This window comes from Equus caballus, chromosome 31 (assembly GCF_041296265.1).
Source record: "Equus caballus isolate H_3958 breed thoroughbred chromosome 31, TB-T2T, whole genome shotgun sequence".
Lineage (NCBI taxonomy): Eukaryota > Metazoa > Chordata > Mammalia > Perissodactyla > Equidae > Equus > Equus caballus.
The window spans coordinates 21673881-21692884 of record NC_091714.1 but is presented as its reverse complement, the minus strand read 5'-3'; the positions used below and the strand labels follow the sequence as shown (position 1 = coordinate 21692884).

At 40.3% G+C, this 19004-nt stretch overlaps 1 protein-coding gene across 33 annotated transcripts in view; it reads left to right on the top strand.

The window, feature by feature from the left end:
* UTRN (utrophin) overlaps positions 1-19004 on the top strand; it is a 478290-nt gene that overhangs the window by 98634 nt on the left and 360652 nt on the right. For all 33 annotated transcript variants that reach the window (XR_011434362.1, XR_011434361.1, XM_070256224.1 and 30 more), the window contains one exon: positions 6850-6911. Coding sequence is in view for 28 of the 33 variants with exons in the window: in XM_070256224.1 (XP_070112325.1) it covers positions 6850-6911 (62 nt within the window). In the remaining 5 variants the exon portion in view is untranslated. The remainder of the gene's footprint in view (positions 1-6849; positions 6912-19004) is intronic.

The window sequence follows — 19004 nt, the reverse complement described above, 5'->3', positions numbered from 1 at the left end:
AGACAATGCCAGATGCCTATAGATCTTACAGACATTCTTCAGGGTAGGTTAAGCAGCTCTTGAAAGTGGAAATAGGAAAACATTACTTGTATTCCTGTATTTCTATGCATTAGTTTAAGAAACTTGAGGAGCTCGTCAAGGAGAAAATAGGTAAAAGGCCAATAAACTCTAAAATTCGAAGATGGTTGGGAATTAATGGTTATATCTAATTCTGAAAATAACTCTTTGGGTAATAAATTAATCATTTTGCAACATTGTGTGGATTAAATGCAAAAGAGCTGTCTCTGAACCCCAGTTACTTCGGGTAGCATGCTGTTGAGCTTGGGGGGGTTCAGAAAGTCTTCTGGATGCCTCAAAGTTTGGAGCATTTTGCTTGGTAGTTTTTGCATTTTCAGGGTGCAGTCTTATGGTCAGCATTGTTAGTCATTAGAGAAATGCAAATGCAAACCACTTCGCACCTACTAGGATGGCTACAATAAAAAAAAAAAAAGAAAAAGAAGTGTTAGCAAGGATGTGGAGAAATCGAAACCTGTGCATGTTGCTGGTGGGAGTGTAAAATGGGGCAGCCGCTGTTTGGCAGCTCCTCAAAAATCTAAACAGAATTACCATACGACCCAGCAATTCCACGCCTAGGTATATAGCCAAAGGAACTGAAAGCAGGAACTTGAACAGATACGCCAGCTTTCGTTGCAGCATTATTCACAGTAGCCAAAAGGTAGAAACAACCCAAGTGTCCATCAGCAGATGAATGGATAAGTAAAATGTGGCATATACATATGATGGACTGTTATTTAATCGTAAAAATGAATGAAATTCTGACACGTGCTACAACATGATGAACCTTGAAAACATAATGCTAAGTGAAATAAGCCAGACACAAAAGAACAGGTATTGTATGATTCCACTTATATGAAATGTCTAGAAAAGGCAAATAGATATAGAAATAGTAGATTAGAGGTTACCAGGGCCTGGGGGGAGGGGAAATGAGAGAGTTACTACTTAATGGTTACAGGGTTTCTTTTTGAGGGGATGAAGAGCTTTGGAAATAGATAGTGGTGATGGTTGCACAGCGTTGTAAATGTAATTAATGCCACTGACTTGTACACTTTAATGTGGTTAAAATGTATCTTATGTTTTATATATTTTCCCAGCATTTTAAAGGATAATATAATTTACCCAAAACCATTGAGTTGCAAACTTTCAATGAGTAAATTGTGTGGTACGTGAATTATATCTGAATAAAGATGTCAAAAAAAAAAAAGGCAGTCTTGAGAGTAGGACGAGTATTAGATAAGGAGACGCGGATCCTGACTTGATTTATGGTACCAACCAACTGCGTCATGTGGGATAAGCTCCTGAAATGTCTGGTCCCAGGATGGGGTTCCATCAGGTGCCCTTATTATATGCCTTCCTGCTCTTATTCTAGGATAGTAAGGTGGGTAGTTTTGGGGGGTTATGTTGGTTCTCCGTAGGAACAAACGTTTTCCTTTAATGCCGAAAATGATGGAAATTCTATCTATTTCCAAATGGGGCTATGGACTTTCTGAAACTGAAGCGCTCCAGAATTTATGCATTTAGGCAGAGATTGGATGGGCCGATTGGGCAGAGCATGTGTTTGCTTAAAGACATTAATTTCCAAACAATCTATATTTTCTTACAAAAACATTTTTTGAGCATATGTTTCTAACTCTGTACTCTTCATCCTTTTTGTGGGTGTAAACAGTTTTCAAGATTGAAAACTTTCTGCAGTTTAGATTACTTTAGATTTATTGTTCTGCTGTCATTCCATGCTGCAGTCCTCTGTGTTTTCTCGTAGATACACAGTTGTTTTTATTAAATATCCTCTTTTTTGTTACATTTTGAGTCTGAGCCCAAAATGAAGGTGGTATTGTTCTGTCTATTCTGTCTTATTCTATCTAGAATGCCCTCCTTCTTATTTTTGCATGAACCGGACTTCATCTGTCCTTCAAGATATATATATATGTAATTTAAAAATTTTATTGGGGCTGGCCCCGTGGCCAAGTGGTTAAGTTTGCGCACTCTGCTATGGTGGCCCAGGGTTCCTCTGGTTCAGATCCTGGACGTGGCATGGCACCACTCATCAGGCCACGTTGAGGTGGTGTCCCACGTACTACAACAGAAGGACCCACAACTAGAATATACGACTATGTACTTGGGGGATTTGGGGAGAAAAAGAGGAAAGAAAAAAAAAAAAGAGGATTGGCAACAGTTGTAGCTCAGGTGCCAATCTTTAAAAAAAAAAAATTTTATTGAGGCTTTTTTTTTTTTTAAGATTTTGGTGAGGAAGATTGGCCCTGAGCTAACATCTGTTGCTAATCCTCCTCTTTTCTTTTCTTCTCTCCAAAGCCCCATCACGTAGTTATATATCCCAGTTGTAAGTCCTTCTAATTCTTCTATGTGGGATGTCGCCACAGCATGGCTTGATGAGCGGTGTGTAGGTCTGTGCCCAGGATCCCAACGGGTGAACCCTGGGCTGCCAAAGTGGAACAGGTGAACTTAACCACTATGCAACCAGGCTGGCCCCCAAGATATGTTTTAAATGCCCTTTTTCCCCACGAGTCTCTCTTTAACCTCCTCCTGCTTAGAAGTGCGTTGAACTTGCAAGGAGTCGGTAGGCCTGCCTCTTGGTGACTCTGCCCCTTGTGTGGTGGGTGACACTGGGCAGTTCATTTAGCTTTTGTCCCTGGGTCTCAGCCTTCTTACTTGAAAAGTGGAGTTCTTTTCCTCTTACTTCTCACTTCTGCCGTGTCTGCTTTCCCCAAAGGGACCATCACTTTGCTGTTTGCTTTTTGCAGAGTGAAGTGAAAGTCTGTTTTAAATACAATTTTTAGCTTTAATAACGTCAAAGTGTAAATGTGATACACTTATAAAAATATCGTTTGGAATGTTAATTACCTAAAATCCTTGTATGTTTAGGTAGTTTTGACAGTTTTGAAAAGCACTTTCTTACTCCTAAGGTTTTTCAGGTCCTCTGGGGCTGTCAGATTTGAAACAAACGCAGGGAGTTTAACTGCCTGCTTGAGTGCTGTCTGTCTCCTCTTGTCTCTGTCTCTTTGCTTACATATTTATAGTATTTTACACATTATTACATAATACTTGTTTCTGGATGACATTTAATACATATTTTTTGAACGAATAAATTGGTGGTGTTCAGAGATCAACAAGTTGGGTATGAGAAAGCAGGAGGAGCATGACATGACTGAGCCTTAGTAACAGATGTATTTTGAGCTTGCACATCCAGTCCCCAGAAAAAGAAGTGGGAATGTGGTCTGAGATGCTCTCATTGCTTCCAAAACACTGTCTTTTGCTAGTGAGAAACTGGCTTTTAGGGTGTGTTAAATTTTGTGAAAGCAAGGCTTTAATAAGGTCAATCCAAGTTTTAAATCATCCAACAAGGCATTTCTATTTTGGCTTAAAGGCTAGTAATTTCTTTTCTGAATAGCTGCATTTGATGGAACTCAGGTTGTTGCCAGCCAATTGGACGCTCTTCACTTGCTTTGAAAGATGTGCTAGAGGCTAATGCTTTTTCTCTAATAGTAGTAGAGTTTGAAGAGTGGCATACATGTTCCTAAGACTTGTGTGTTTCCATAGGGGAAACGACTCTTAATTTCTCTGTCAGACTTCCAGTTTAGGATTTAAATTGCGATTTGTTGCTAAATTCTGCTAAAAGAATTTTTATGTATTTGAGCCGGTGAACTGAAAAAAATGTGGAAATAGTTTCCTTGAAGTTTTATCAGACAGTTTTGTTGATTTTTCTTGCCTCACTTCTCTTACTCATCACAGAAATAAAATTCCAGGCTGGGCGGCAGCGAAGGCCCGTGGATCTGTGTGAGCATGTCAAAAGCATTTTAAGAAGAGCAAAATATTTAGAGGAAGAATTTGGAAAATCAGCCTTAAGGGATTTAACACATTTTTCTTCTCCTAATTCAGTCCCGTGTTTGTCCCTAATGGAGAAAGGTCATTAATGGGTAAGATTTACTAAGCCGGGAAAGGCTTTCAGAAACTAAAGCTTTTTTCTAAAATCCAAATCTAAAGAAAACACTTGTTTGGAAACCTGGAAGATATATTTAGAGTGTAAATTATACTCACATATATAAATAATACATGTATAAATAATCTAGTTAAATGTAAGGTTGTGATGTCTGCTTGTACATGTTTATTTGGGAGAGATGAAAATAAATAATTGGCTTGATAATGGAGAGTTAAACAAATTTGGGACTCTTGAAATTCTGTATAAATTTCTAGGAAGGCCCAGTGATTGATGAGAATAGCATGACATAGATTTTTAGTTGTCCTGCTACCACTTTGCTAGCATATTTTCACCTCCTGAAAGAGACCTGGGCCACGGCTGTTACCTTAATTGTTGTGGTATGGAGGGCAGTTCTGTACTAGTTAGTGTTCCAAATTTGTTGCATTTTTAATCCCATAATTGAAAAGCCACAGGCTAATTCCTGTTCTTTTACTGAATTCCTGTGTGGTAGAAAATAAGAGGTGTGTGTGTCTGCAAAAAGGGGCATATGGCCTAAAGGCTTATGGAAATGTGAACCCCTTTTTTTCTCTTGAACTGTATCAGGAAAATGAATACAGAAGAGTATTTCTAAATTTTGGAGTATTTTGAAAAGTTTGCATGCTGGACAATTTATCTTTTATAAGCCAATACTTTATTTCATATCAGCTACTTAGACTCATACTAAGACTTTCATTTGACCCAAAGATCAAAGACTAGTATAGAAACATGACCTTGGTAATTTTTATAAACATTTCTGTATGGTGGGAGTCAATTTTTAAAATTTAATTTCATTCTGTATGTGATAAAGTTGAAAGGTCTTATTTTTCATTTGGTAAGGTGACAGGCACTCATTTCTTTGTTCACTCTGTATCTGAGGAACTTATACAGTATTAGAATTTTAATATGTTTTTGAAAATAAGAAGGTTAAATGCTCAGAAAAGGGGTTAAGAAAAAATAAAATGCGCTAATATTTATCCTTTTGTATTTCCCCCATTTTTATGGTAAAAAAATATTTGAGACGTATGAATGTTATGAAATTAAGAGAATTTAATATTTATGACCTTTATACATATTTTTGTTCTTAGCAGTAAAGAATAATAGATATGGCAAAGTTTACAAAAATAATCCTTTTTAAGATAGTGGGACGAATGATTGGATTTTCCAAGTGCTCTGAAAACTGATTTTTAATATCACATTCATATTGGTGGGCTGCTGTCGTGTGCTCTGCAGGTTGACATGTGTGGCTGCTGTATATTCTTCGTATAGTCTCAGTTCTGTCCTTTTTGGGTGTGATAGTCAAGGCGGGAACATTCCGAGTGTGCGAGCAAGTCGTCTTGGTTAATGAGTGACTTACATGTGGCATTGATCAGATGCTAGAAAGCCTGAGATTGAGGCCAATGATGACTGCACTGTCCTTTCTGGAAGGAAGGCCACTTCTCAGCACAGTTCACATAGCGAAGTTTCTTAGCTGTTTTGTTTCTCATCCAGTTGTCCCCTTGGTGTCTCGGAGTTTGGTCTTCCAGTTACCTGTTTGGATCTGTGAAAGTGCCCTGTTTTCTGGAGCTGTAGCTATATTTATTCTAGGAATGACTTTTTAATTATAAACTCTCATTCCAGAAGGGAACAAGGACCAAGGGTACCAGGAACTTGGTGAAGTAGTGGAGGAGCTTCTTGTTGCTGGTAGAGCTGAGTGAGGAGGTTGTGAAGGAGCCCTAGGCAATCGACGCATGGAGGCCAGAGCACCCTTGGACCTCCTCTGTTGTAATGATGCTCTGAGGACGTGGGAGGTCGCCGGGCAGGATGGACGGTCCTGGGACAGGCAGTGTGTATTTATTTGCAGATAGGACCACAGCTGTCTGCACTGTTCCAAATACTCCTTGGGCAGCTTTCAGAACTGCTTAGAGATTGTTAACATGCCGTTCCTCGTAGGCTGTAAGCCAACAATGACTTGCTCGCTGTAATGGAGAATGGGGAGCAGTTGAAGAGGATACGGTTAGAAGGAACAGACGGGGTAAAATGGATCTTGGTCTGCCTTGTTCACACATATCATGTGGCCTATTTGGTTCTAAAGCCCTTTGATCTTTTTGTTATTTTATGTGGCTTCCTTGTATCTAACTAAATCAGTCTGCCCATCTTCAAGAAGTTCAGGGTGGTTTAGTTTTTCAAGGTCAGTTTTCATTTGTTGTAGCTTGGAAGATGAATTTGTAATCCAAACCAAAGTTTGTCATTTAAAAAAAAAAAACTGCTCTGATTTCTCTACTTGTAAAATATGTAGACCTCGTCATGTCAATCTGACTACAGGAAAACGGGTTATGGAATTGACTATAAACCTTATACTAGTTTTGTTCTGGATGGTGTAGGACTTACACGAAAACGAGGGAAGTCATGAGTGCCCTAAAACTAAGAAGTTTTGAATGGATAACTGATTTTTGTTGGGAACATGCTAACGGTTTTATCATTGCTGAAATTGTACTTAAACAAAATGCAGCAGAAAGTGTTGCATATAATACTTTGAAAGCCAGGCCCTGATTCTATCCCACCAGCGTGGATTCAGTGGCTGGTGGCAATATGCCGAGGGGGAGGGAGCCATCCCTTGAGAAGGTGTCTGAGCTCCCTCTGCTCCAGGCGTCAGTAGGCTCCTTAACTGCTGAACTTGTCATCCGTCACATTCCTCGTTGGCTGTGGATCACTGTGCCTCATGAACTCTACCGATAGGACTATTTTAAACTCTCTAGGATGGAGATGATCTTATTTAGCACCCTTACTAAAGGTACAAACTCTCATATTTTTTCCCTTCTCTCTCCTTTTCCCTCCCACAGATGAGCACAATGACGTGCAGAAGAAAACTTTCACCAAATGGATAAATGCTCGATTTTCAAAGGTAATGGAAACTTTAAAAAATTCTAAGCTGATTCAAGTGCCTCACTCTAATGGGTGGAGTTTAGTTGGAAGTGCAGTGAATTTTTCTCATGAAATACGACCTAACGGAAATCTTCGAAGTATGCAGATACATTTATTTTTCCTTGATTCTCTTCAATAATGTGTTTAAGTGGAAATTCTGGTGTCAACAGGTCCGGGTGTGAACACGTTCATGGTATACACAGCTCTTTATTTTCACCTGGCTGTCTCTGGGGATCAAGCCAATGGTTTGCTACTTTTGACTCTGTGAATCCTGGGTACATTTAGGAAGTAAATATATTATTGGGAAAATTTTGTGATTGTTTAGCTAAAAAGATGATCATTTCATTTTGCCTGGTTAGAATCAAATTGTTATCATTCAGGCAGCCTTTCTCCCCTGTGCAGAAATGTTTTGGGATTTTCATACTTGTGATGTGGCTAATGTTTATCTGCCCTGTGGTTCTTTTCTTGTGAGCTCCTCGCTTCTTTCCCTGAAGATCTGTTCTTTCTCAGCTTTTCTAACTACTTGGAACATCATCAATGTTTTGATTGGTATTTTTTTAAGGAAAGAGCATGCTGCAGAGAGGAATCGGTGTCCTGTTTTCAAACTTGTTCTAATATAATTGTCCATTGGTTATTGAAGGTGGAGTTCTGTCCTCTAAGTCTGAGATGGGAGAAGAATTTTCAGGTTAATGGATCTTAGGACATCGCTATAGCAAGATGAAAAATAAAGGTTTCTCAGAGAAACACCATTCTGGTATTTTAAATAGTATGAAAGGTATTTTACTTAAGTTATTTTTCAAAATTTCCTTTTGAGAAGGTTGCAAAGGTCAGGAAAATAAACATGGTTATTTCTTTGAGGCAAAATGAGAATGTTTTAGGATTCCTTTGAGTAGCCGTACAGTTTAAAAACTGCTCCACATCCCAATATTTACAGTTGATTATTTGATGGCAATGTATTTTTAGGTTTTGCAAGTTTTTGTTGAGGGATATTTTGTCTTGCCTCAGAGAATGTAAGGAATGTGAAAACTTCTGACTTTGACAGAAGGGTTAATGATATAGAAGTGCTTGCCTAATTGGTGGGTTTATGTGTAAGATTATTCCAAAGTAGACAGGTGTTTTTGGCAGATTTTGATGTATTTTGTTCGAGAGAAACATGTAACATCTGGGTCCTTTGGACTTGACATTATACAAAACTTGTGAAGCATCCATCAGCGTGTGCTTGGCACTATTGTTTTAGCCATTGGAGGGCCTGCAAATGAGGTGTTTTATCCCACGTGTAAGGTTATCCTGGTTATTACTGAGGATAAATAATATGGTCATTTTCTAGATACAGGGAGTTAAACAGACCTAGTTTTCAGCTTAATTCAGTCATAGGGGAAGAATTATCTTAGAACTGATTCTGAAGATCGATTTGCAAGCTTCGTAGACTTGTGTTTAGGGACCATTTGAAACGGCGTGAATTACTTTTGTCCCTATTCAGGAGAGTGGAGAGAAGTAGACAGTACCATAGGACACAGAAGGAGGGAGAGTAAAATAGAGAGACAACTGAGAAAGCATAATTGAAAATGTTTCACCTTATCAGTATTGCCACGAATTTGGCTCAGGCAAGACGATCCCTTGACAGTGCATGGCAGACGTTGAACTGGAGCTTCACCCAGCGGATCTGCTTCTTTTCTGGCTCTAGAGCCATTAGCGATGTGCGTGAGGTCAGTTGCAAAGCTCAACCTTGAAGTCATACTGCCCAAGTCTCCTCCTTCGCTTTAAGCTTTAAAAATACCTGCGTTACGGTTACTCTCCCCTGACTTCCTTTCCTGACGGTTCACAGTGTCTGTTGATCATTTGAGTCATTGAATTCTCTCAAGAAATACCTCAGCGTTTATCACCAGTGTTTGATGTCTTTAAAAAGACTTCAAATAACAATGAACTTGATATTTAAATTTGTACATTTATAATGTATATATTATTTTGTAATACTAAACAAGAGCTTTAAGTCCCATGTAAATTATTTGCCCCAGGAGGCTTGTAATTGTTACCAAGACAATGAAAAGACCAGGAAAAGTTAGCATTTTTAGTAACAGTTCCTGTTATGTAAACTGACACGGAAGCTAAAAGCTTGTTTTGTTTGGAGAAAAATCTCAAAAGTAGAGATGATCCTGGAAACATTTCCTTTTGGATTGCTTCTAGTAAGAAGTCAAAGTCTAGAAGGAAATTTGGATGGGTCTAGAACAAATGTATCAAAGAAATTATGAATATTTGGATATAATGAGATGGTGGGCTCATGGCAGTGACACTAAACTTCATCCACATTTTTTTCTCTCCTCTGACCGTCTTAAGTCCGTAAGTCAGACTGCTTGCACACTGGCAATCCAGAAAGGGAGTAACAGTTCTAGACTGGGAGATTGCCATAAATGCCCCACGAGACTTCACTCTCGCTGAGCAGGGGTAATGTTGCATTTGGGCCTGGTGTCACTAGCACAGGAAAAAACATCCTGTTGAAGGGAATGAATTTTATTTCATTTCTTTTTAATCTGTGTTCTTTAATACTGTGGTGGACTTTAAAATATAATTGTTGATTGAGTCGGCTTCTTCCCTGCGTTGTGGGTCCCTCTACAGAGCAATAGGGCCCCTGTGCTGAGAAATTCAAGCAGACCCTGATGGCATCTTCTGCCAGTTAAGGATTTGTTTTAAATTCTTTCCCTGGACATTTCCTTCATGGCCCGGTCCTCAGCCAAAGTCTCAAATACCAAATCTTGTTGATTCCACTGCCACACATATTCAACCTTGTCCATTTCTCTCCATTTTTACTGACATCTTCTTTTCCCTGGTCACTATTATCTGACTTAGGAAAGATTGTAAAAGACTTTAAGATGGGCAAAAAGATTAGCGGGAGTCCCGTCAGCTCAGCCACCCGGGTTATCTGCCCTCCATTATCTTCGAGCTGTTGTACAACTGGTGAGTTGTAGAAAACAGATAATAATGCAAATGATTCTCATCCAGAAAAATGCAAAATAGTTGGAATGCAATTGATGATTGCCCCTTGGATAGACTTGTTTTGCATCTATTGTCAATTTATTTCAGCTTTCCTTTATTGCATATTTATGTGGTTTTTGAATTCTTATTTAAACCGGTTGTAACACTTTACTGGTTCCCTCCTTAATTAATGAGTTAAAGTCTTTGACACACGTTAATGTTACATTTCTATGAAATTCATGACTTTACCTTTTCTTGAAAATTACGCCTGAGCACGTGGACCACTGTAATAATCTGCCAACTGGTTCTTCCTTTCCACGCTTCACCTCGCCCATGGTCTTTCCTCTTTTCACAGAGTAGCTGCAGGAATCTTAAAGTGTAAGCCTAAATACCTCTTTATCTTCAGTAAAATCTTTCAGTGGCTGCCCATGGTTCTTACTTGACTTTTAAGGCTGTAGGTAGTTGCCCCCCAATCTACTCCTAATTTCATTTTACTTTGCTCTCTCACCCCCTCATTACTCTCTAGCCACATTGTCTGTGCCCCCTACCCCATAGGTCTTCCCATGGCTTTCACACCTGTGCCTTCCTCCATCTTTTCCTGGCTGACCTCTCTTCCTCTTTCTTGCTGGAGCTTAAATGTCACTTCTCCAACGACACCTTTTCCAAGCTCCCAGAGTGGGGTAGATACGCTCTATACTGTGAAAGTGTTATTGTTTGCAGCACTTGTCATAATTGTAATGGAAATAATTGCATCATAAAATGTGTCCCTTCTCTAACAGACAGTGGTATGTTCCACGGGTGCAGGGATTGTCTGCTTTGTCGCTGGCACAACTTCTGGCATGTAGTAAGCACCCAGTGAGTATTTATAGGCTTAATAAATAAATGAATGACAATGACAGAAGCATGCATTTAAATGCCTAAGAATATATCCACAAACCATTGTGAGGTGGTTGGATTGGAAAGAGGTAGGAGTGTGAAATTGAGTGCAAAATGGTGTAAATTGTGTTATTTCATGGATATGACTTTTTTATTCGCAAAAATAAACCAGTCCAGCTATGCTAAGTTTCCATATTTACCTGGTTTCTTGGAGTGTGCTGGAAAGATTGTTAAATCTCCATTTGGATTTAATACATATGATTCTCTTTTGCTTACTGGATAGGATTCTTCAAATAGGATCTACCTGCTAAACTCACGGTGAAGAAAAATGAGATTTAAAATTTAAAATCGGCTCAGTTTATTCCTTGATAAGGGATTTGGTAAAGAGCTTGAGAATATTGAATAATATGAATCTAAAATCATCTTCTGATTTTGAACTATGGGGAAATACGATAGCTGAGACAGCATTCACTATAAATATACATTCTTTTTGCTGAAAGTCCTTGTTAATATGCCAGAGAGTACATGATGCTTTGAATTTGGGTGTCCTGAGAAGTCATACAGTGTAGAAAAACATGACTGTTGGATTTTGCAAAGTTATGAAGAGCTCAGAAGAAAATGATTATCTAAAGGAGCTAAGAGTTAGGAAATTAAACACTTATACGTGAATGTGCTGCTCATTTATTTATGACCTCGGGCAAATTATTAGCCAATTTTTTCAGGTCACTTGGTTTTTATTCCTTTAGCTATAAAACGTACTTGATCATAATTACTAGCCTCATATTGCTAAGAAATACTGAGGCCTTATTGTGGAACATTATAGGGGATTATAATTAGTTAGAAATGCTAAATTAAAACCCTATCAGATGCCCCCAATTTGTGGTATCTGTGTTCTGTGCTATACATACAATTTAAAGCAGAAATGGAAAAAAGGTTTGGCCCGGTACGCCCTCTTTATTCCCCTGTCTGCTGGGTAAAGCTGGAGTGTCCTGCTCCTCTGATTTAAGTCTCTGGTTTGTTCCTGGGCTGGTCTCCTGAGGGAGGCAGCAAGGCCTCATTGTTTGGCTGTTGGAAGTTTCTCCTGACTTTCAGCCTGCATGGCTGACGTTCAGAGCTGCTGCTCATCTGGCAGAGCTGAGATGTACAAACGGCAGAAGCTCTTTATCAGTTTGGTGAGGGGATTCTCAAAAGAGGCTTAACAAATAAAGGTTAGGTAGAGAATATGCAGACTTAAGAATGCTAAACTTCAGTTTAGGCAGATTTCTGCTTTTCCCTTTTCTTTGTTTTTGAGGAAGATATGCCCTGAGCTAACATCCCCCACCAATCCTCCTCTTTTTGCTGGGGAAGATGGGCCCAGAGCTAACGTCTGGGCCCATCTTCCTCTACTTTATATGTGGGATGCCTGGCACAGCATGGCTTGATCAGTGGTGCATAGGTCCACACCTGAGATCCAAACCAGTGAACCCTGGGCTGCTGAAGCAGAGCGTGTGAACTTAACCTCTTGGCCACCAGGCTAGCCCCGTGCTTTTCCCTTTTCAAAGACAAAGATGAGCTAAGTTTCCCTGTAGTTACTATTCCAAAGTTGAAATTTAAATTGATAGAATATCAAAGAGGCAGTCTGTGAAGCGTTTTTCGTAGACTTCATGTGAATAGCTTTTCAAATATTTCCTTTTGGAGACAGGGGGACATTGCTCTCAGTGTCCTGGGGTTTTCTCCTTTGTTCATGTTAGAAATTGATGGGCACAAAAATAGAAGCGGGAAAAGATGTGTAGGGAGGTTGCAGAGGAGAAGGCAACAAAAGCAGCCTGGAGATGCTCAGTTGTCTTTTTGGTATTGTGAAGGACACTGTGCAGGCTCCCTTGTGTGATGATAAATAGCACCCGTAGTAGAGATTTGAGCTTGAGAGTTACACATTGGGTTTACCATTGATTTATTTTCTTGAAAATGTATATGGCAGCTCAACTAATTGTCTTAGGGGCCATAACCATTCAAGTGGCTCCTTAAGGAGTTTCAATTAATGTCTATTCACCAAGTCTTCTGAAAAGCAAACAATAAGATATGCATTCTGAATTCCTAAACAGCTTCCAGAAATGTTTCGGCTGTCTTATATAAGTTTATTTGTTTTTATCGTTTGTTTTCATTCAGTTTGATTTTTTGTTTGTTTGTTTGTTTTGGTTCCAAACATTACACTTGCAAAATGACTTTCATCTGGTTGCTGTGGTTAAACGTTAAAAAAAAAAAATTTATGTTTAATTAAAAATTTAAATATTATTTAACATACCGTGGTTGGCACATATTGAGTACTTAATAACTACTGTTTTGTACATATTGAGTACTTTTTTTTACTTAATAAAGAATTAAATATTATTTAACATGCTGTGTTTTGTACGTATTGATTGAGTCTACTAGTGTTTTTAATTGTTAAACAAATTTGGTAGTATATGCTCAGTCCTTGTAATTGGTGATCAATTTTGAGATTGATCTGCTGAGAGGAGGTGACTTTTCACCCTTCACCTGGAAAAAGCTGAGCAGAGCCACCTGCCTCGTGCTTTTCCCTGCAGCTCGTGAGGCCCCACTATCTCCACCCTCAGAGATGGGTGCTGGCGGGTGCAGGGATGGGTGGGCCTAAGCCAGTGTGGGCCAGTGAGCTGTGAAGACTGTTGAAGAGGTGATGGTTTTGGGGGAAAGAAGCTCTTTCTGCTCAACAGAGCTAGGAGACACCGGCCCCGTGTGCAGCTGCACCTGGCCTAGGCAGCCTTTAGCTCCAGTTGCTGCAGGTGACCAACCACCAACCGCGAAGGGAGCAAGACCGGTGGTGGGGGTTGACGTTGTTTTTGTTGTTTTCCCTGTCGGGGAAATAAAAAATTCTGCAAACAAAAAGACCTCTATTCAATATGGAATATGGAAACGATAGTTTATTATTGAGTGTGCAGCTCAGACTAGATACATGCGGGCAGTCGCTGAAAGGCTAGACAGGCTGGACAGAATTTCACACAAATAAACAGTAAAGTGAAAGAAAGAACAGTGGGTGCTTATCTCCTGGTGAGACAAATGGGTGCTCCTTGTGCTGTCTCCTGTTCACCTTCTGAGACCCCGGAGTTGGTTCTGAGGTCTTGTTATCTCATGTTGGAGTGTTGGAGACCCAGTGATCTCATTCCCAACCAAGAGTTGGGCCTATTATGTTCTAAGGAGACACCCTGATGGGAAGGAAGGTGTGGGGCAGCTGCCTCTCCTTTATTAAACAAGGAAAGTGCCACTTTATTTATCTTTACATTATCATTATCAATGCTGTAAGTGACGCCTCGCCCTGGTCCCATGGAAGCCTGCCTTTTGAGGACCTGTGTTTTTCAGACCTTTCCACTGCTTTCCCAGTTGTGCGTATATGGAATGAGCTGTGTTGTGCATTGAGTTGGCCTGTAGACCTTGCCTGGTTTGCCTGTGGAGTCGGGGTTTATTCAGCCTGCAGATCGCGCCTGCTTATCTGTGCACAGAGTGTGCAAGTGGCCCTGCCTCTGGCTGCCAGGTGTGTGAGCCCCACATGTGGCTCCTTATCGTCGCAGTTTAATCAGCAGTTTTATCTCACTTCCTTTGCATGCCAAAATCAAGGTAAAAATTCTCTCACTTGATGTAGGACTTTTGATTCTCTAAAAATACGATTTGATTTAGCTTGTGTTTCATATTATTTGTGAGTTTTAAGGGACACACACATTCGTTGATTTGATTACAGTGTGAACGCCCCGTAAATCAGTGCGCTGTGGTTAATGTGGCCCCAGTGTGATGACCTGAGCCACGTGTTTCTCTTGTTTCTCTCTCCTTCTTTTCTTCTCTCCTTCCAAGCAAGCTTCTCAAGGGAATCTTTTTCAATTCTTAAGAACCTTTGCTGACCGCCATGAATTCTTAGAGGGTGACTGAGAGCCCCGTGGTCACTAATTCTTTGTGACTGTGGCACATCTTGCTGGTGGTCCTTTGTCAAGGAGTTTACAGACCTCTTTTGGCGTTTCTTACGCTCATTTTGCCTTCAGTCTTCTCAGGCAAAAGCAGGCTGCTTTGTTCTTCACGATGGGGTTGAATCATAAAAGTCGTTATTAAGGATCATACAATCTTTCTTTCATTGGTTTAGCTACACACTTTATAATTGTGATGAATCTAATTTTATCAATTTGCTTGGTCTTGACTAGAGATACTATTCTTTAAAGGAAATCTATTGTTCATTTTCACAATAATACACGTTATAAAAGATCAGATAATAGAAGAAATCCAAAGAAAATTTTTTTCAACCACTTTTAATTCCACCACCAAGAGAAAAAATATAACGTTTTTGTTGTAAAATACTTAAAAAAATATGTTTACATGTAAACGTTATAATTAACCAAAATGACATTGTACATAGTGGTCACTGATGCTTTATTGATTTTTAAGAAAATGAAGAATTACAAGAGCCAAAAAGGGTGCCATATCTGTATCAGTGCTGAGATTTGAGATTCATAAATTAAAGATTCTGGTTTTAAAAATATTAAAAGAAATATTAAGTTGAATTACTTCTTTTGAATTTTTAACATAATTAACCCCTTGCAAAAAACAATCACTCAAAAAAAAAAGAGAGACTGTAGAACTTACAATGTATTGTCAGATGCAAGGGCATCATTTTTTAATCGATCGGGGGCATCAGATTCATCTCAGACTAATTTGAGAAGAATTCAAATACGTTATGGTGTATATACCATATATGTGTGTACATATGTGTATCCATATATGCCGTATATATCCATTTATATGATACACACACACACACACACACACTGTAAACAGCCTGGATAGTAATGGAATCGTGTAGACGGCCTCAAATATTCTTCTGAAAATAGGTAGGGCACAAATAAATAGCAGAGTAGTCAAACAGTGTCAAAGGGCTCAAATTTATTTGTTTGTAAGATACCATCATCAAACATGTTAGTTGTGAAAACATTTGAGAACTTACCTTATCCACTCTTCTTATTATACACGGTTATAACTTGATTATTTGTAATGGGATTAGGTAAATCATAGGACAGATTCTGTCTTTGTACTACATCTGTGCCTTGGTGCAGATTTGGCAGAACCAAGCCAGTTCCTAAGTCCCTCTAATGTGCTCACCCTGCTGTGTGGGTGCCGGTGTTGTTGACTTCTGTTTAGACTGTGGATGCCTTGAAGGCGAGCATGGCGTTGGTCAGCCTCGACTGGTGAGTGTCACACAGCACACCATGCAGCGGAGGCTTCGATCAGTCTTCCAGTGGAAAACCCAGGTCCCAGTTATGCCTCTGGTTTGTTTGTTGTTGGTACAAAGAATTAGCCTTCCTCCCTTGTGAGAACTCCAAGCTGCGCTTCCTAAATTTCGCATGCTTATTCCATCTTCTATGGACTCTTTTCCTATTCCTACTACTATTGCTGCTGAAAAACCTGGCCTGTGATGCAAATCATTGTGATTTGGAGTGTTGAAGAAGGGGAGAATAATACAGTGTTAGATGAGAGAGAGGGTGGCGACCAGATCTCATGGATCTTTATTTGGAGTTTGGATTGTTTGGGCTGTAATGGGAGTCCGTCAGGTGAAAGTAGGGACATAACATGGTGTGATCTGCACCTTAAATTTAGGGTTATTCTGGCTGTTACGCAAAAGCAAAGAGATCAGTTAGCCTAGTACTGGAGGCGCGGACTAGAGAGGGACAGGTGCTGGTGGGGAGAGGTGGAACGTGTTTTTGGAGGTAGACATGAGAGGTGGGGAGTGAGTGAAAGGGAAAGAATTTGGTATGACTCCTTTGTTTTTTGGTCTGAGCGAGTATAATGATTCTGCTGGTATTTTGCGTTCAGTCATTTCCCTGGTCTATGGATGGAGTTGTGTGTGTGTGCGTCCTTTCCACAGAGTTTATCAGTCCCTCAGAAGACTCACTGTTGACTAATCTTCTATTTCACCTGTGTGTGGTTATGCCCTAGGCAAAGATCGCTAATCAGTCGCACTAGGATTTGGCATGCCTGTAGATGAGATTTGTTTATCTGGCACAATGGTTTAGGAAATTACAAATATCCGGAGGTTACACATATAAATTCAGATTTCCAGCTTCTTTTGCAAAACCAGAAGTCCTACCAGCAATGGGCCGAAATTCCCATATGGCCACCGTTGGCTGGAACTGAACACCAGCTGTCCCTTTCAGCCTTTAGAGCTGGCTGATTCTCCAGGTGGGATGGGGTCCATCGTTTTCTTCATTCACTTGGAGCATCACATGTGTGTGTTGGTATGTCCAGCCCAGCCCTCCCACACACCCTGGCTTCTCCTCGTGCATTGTGATCAAAGTTTGCTTCTGTCCTCTGACACTTAAATGCAGGATCTTCAGTGTCCCAGATACAGGTACTGATACTGGTACCTCTTGTCAAAATGATGGTGTTGGAACTGGTGTTAAGAGAATGCAAAGAAGTACAGGGGAAAGAGGGTAACCGGAGGGGACAGCCAAAGCTGGTCACCTGTAGCATCAATCCTCTGGAGTCATATCATGTTGCCTTTTTAGTTTTGTTTTTTTTTTTAAGATTTTATTTTTTTCCTTTTTCTCCCCAAAGCCCCCAGGTACATAGTTGCATATTCTTAGTTGTGGGTCCTTCTAGTTGTGGCATGTGGGATGCTGCCTCAGCGTGGTTTGATGAGCAGTGCCATGTCCGCGCCCAGGATTCGAACCAACGAAACACTGGGCCGCCTGCAGCGGAGCGCGCGAACTTAACCACTCGGCCACGGGGCCAGCCCCAGCCTTTTTAGTTTTTTTAAGGTTAAATGTGACCCAAGACTTATCTGCCTTTCAAGTTCAAGATTGTCATTTGTACTATTTTGCGTTTATTGGAAAACTATGGAAACCCTCTCTTGTGCATGGGGAGGGTGGCCTGAACTTGGCATTTCTGCAGGGCCGAGAACAAAGGAGGTATTCACCAAGTATTTGTCCAATTCAATTATTAAACTGTATTCTCTCTGTCAGAGGAGTCTCTGCAAGTAAGTCTTTGCAAAGAATTAAAAATCTAAATAAGAGGTTAACTGTCAGGATGAATCAGTTTTTATTTTTATTAAATGGTGACTTCTGACATTTCCAGACTGTTTCCAGGGCGGATCCCGTGTTTAGAGCCTGCGATACAAAAGCCCCAGATATCTTTAAAGCTGCGGGCTTGGAAAAGAAACAGTCTTCCGGGAGTTCATTATTTTAAATGTGCTATATATTTTGTTGCTGTCTTTGGATAGTCATTAAATATAGCTCTGCCATGCCCCCGCCCCCTGACACATGCTGATTAAATATCTTCTTCCCTATATGGCAGTCCCGTGCCCTCATGATTCTAGTAAGCACTAACTTGAGAGTGTGGATTTGGAGCCAGATTTTGTGGTATCAAATCCTGGTTCTGCCTCTCACTTGTCATGTCACTTCTGTATCTCAGCTTCTTTACCTTAAAATACTACTGTGAAGAAACAAATAGTACATCTAAATCTCGCCGCCTCTCTCAGAACATGTCTAAGTGATCGCTATTATTAGATCTAAGAACGCATCACGCTTCCGCTAACTGCTTTTGTATGACCCGCAAGCTAAGAATGGTTTTTACATTTTTAGCTGGTTGCAAAAAATCAAAAGAAGAATAATATTTTGTGACACGTGGACATCATATGAAATTCAAATTTCAACATCCACAAATAAAGTTTTATTGGAACACAGCCGTCATTCCACTTGGCTCGTTCGTTCATGTGTTTCCTGTGGCTGCTTTCACCTTGCAACAGGGTAGAGCAGTTTTGATGGAGACCCCCTGGCCGGCAACACCTAAACTAGTGCCCTCTGGACTTTTACAAAAGGGACTTTCTGACCTCTGTGTGGTCACTCACCATCCCCATAGGTGTTACTTTCTCGGGTGGTAGGTAGACCTTGCTCTTTGCTATAGGCTGGTTCTTTCCATCCCTATCTAGAGCATTCCTAAGTTGTATTTGTCAGGAATCTGTAGTATTTTGTAGTGATTGGCCATGTGTGTGGGGAGTGTGGGTGTGTTTTCTGTGTGAGTTTTGAACACGGTTTTGGATTTGCGTGAGCCCAGGTACCTTCCCTTGCTGTGTCAGTGCGGAGAACCCTAGGCTCTATTTTCCCCTCCTCTGCCATCCTGCAGGTGTACGTGGTCCTTCTGAAGGTACCAGATGGGAGTGTACACCCATGATGCCTCACTCAAGGGGTGGAAGAGTGCTGGG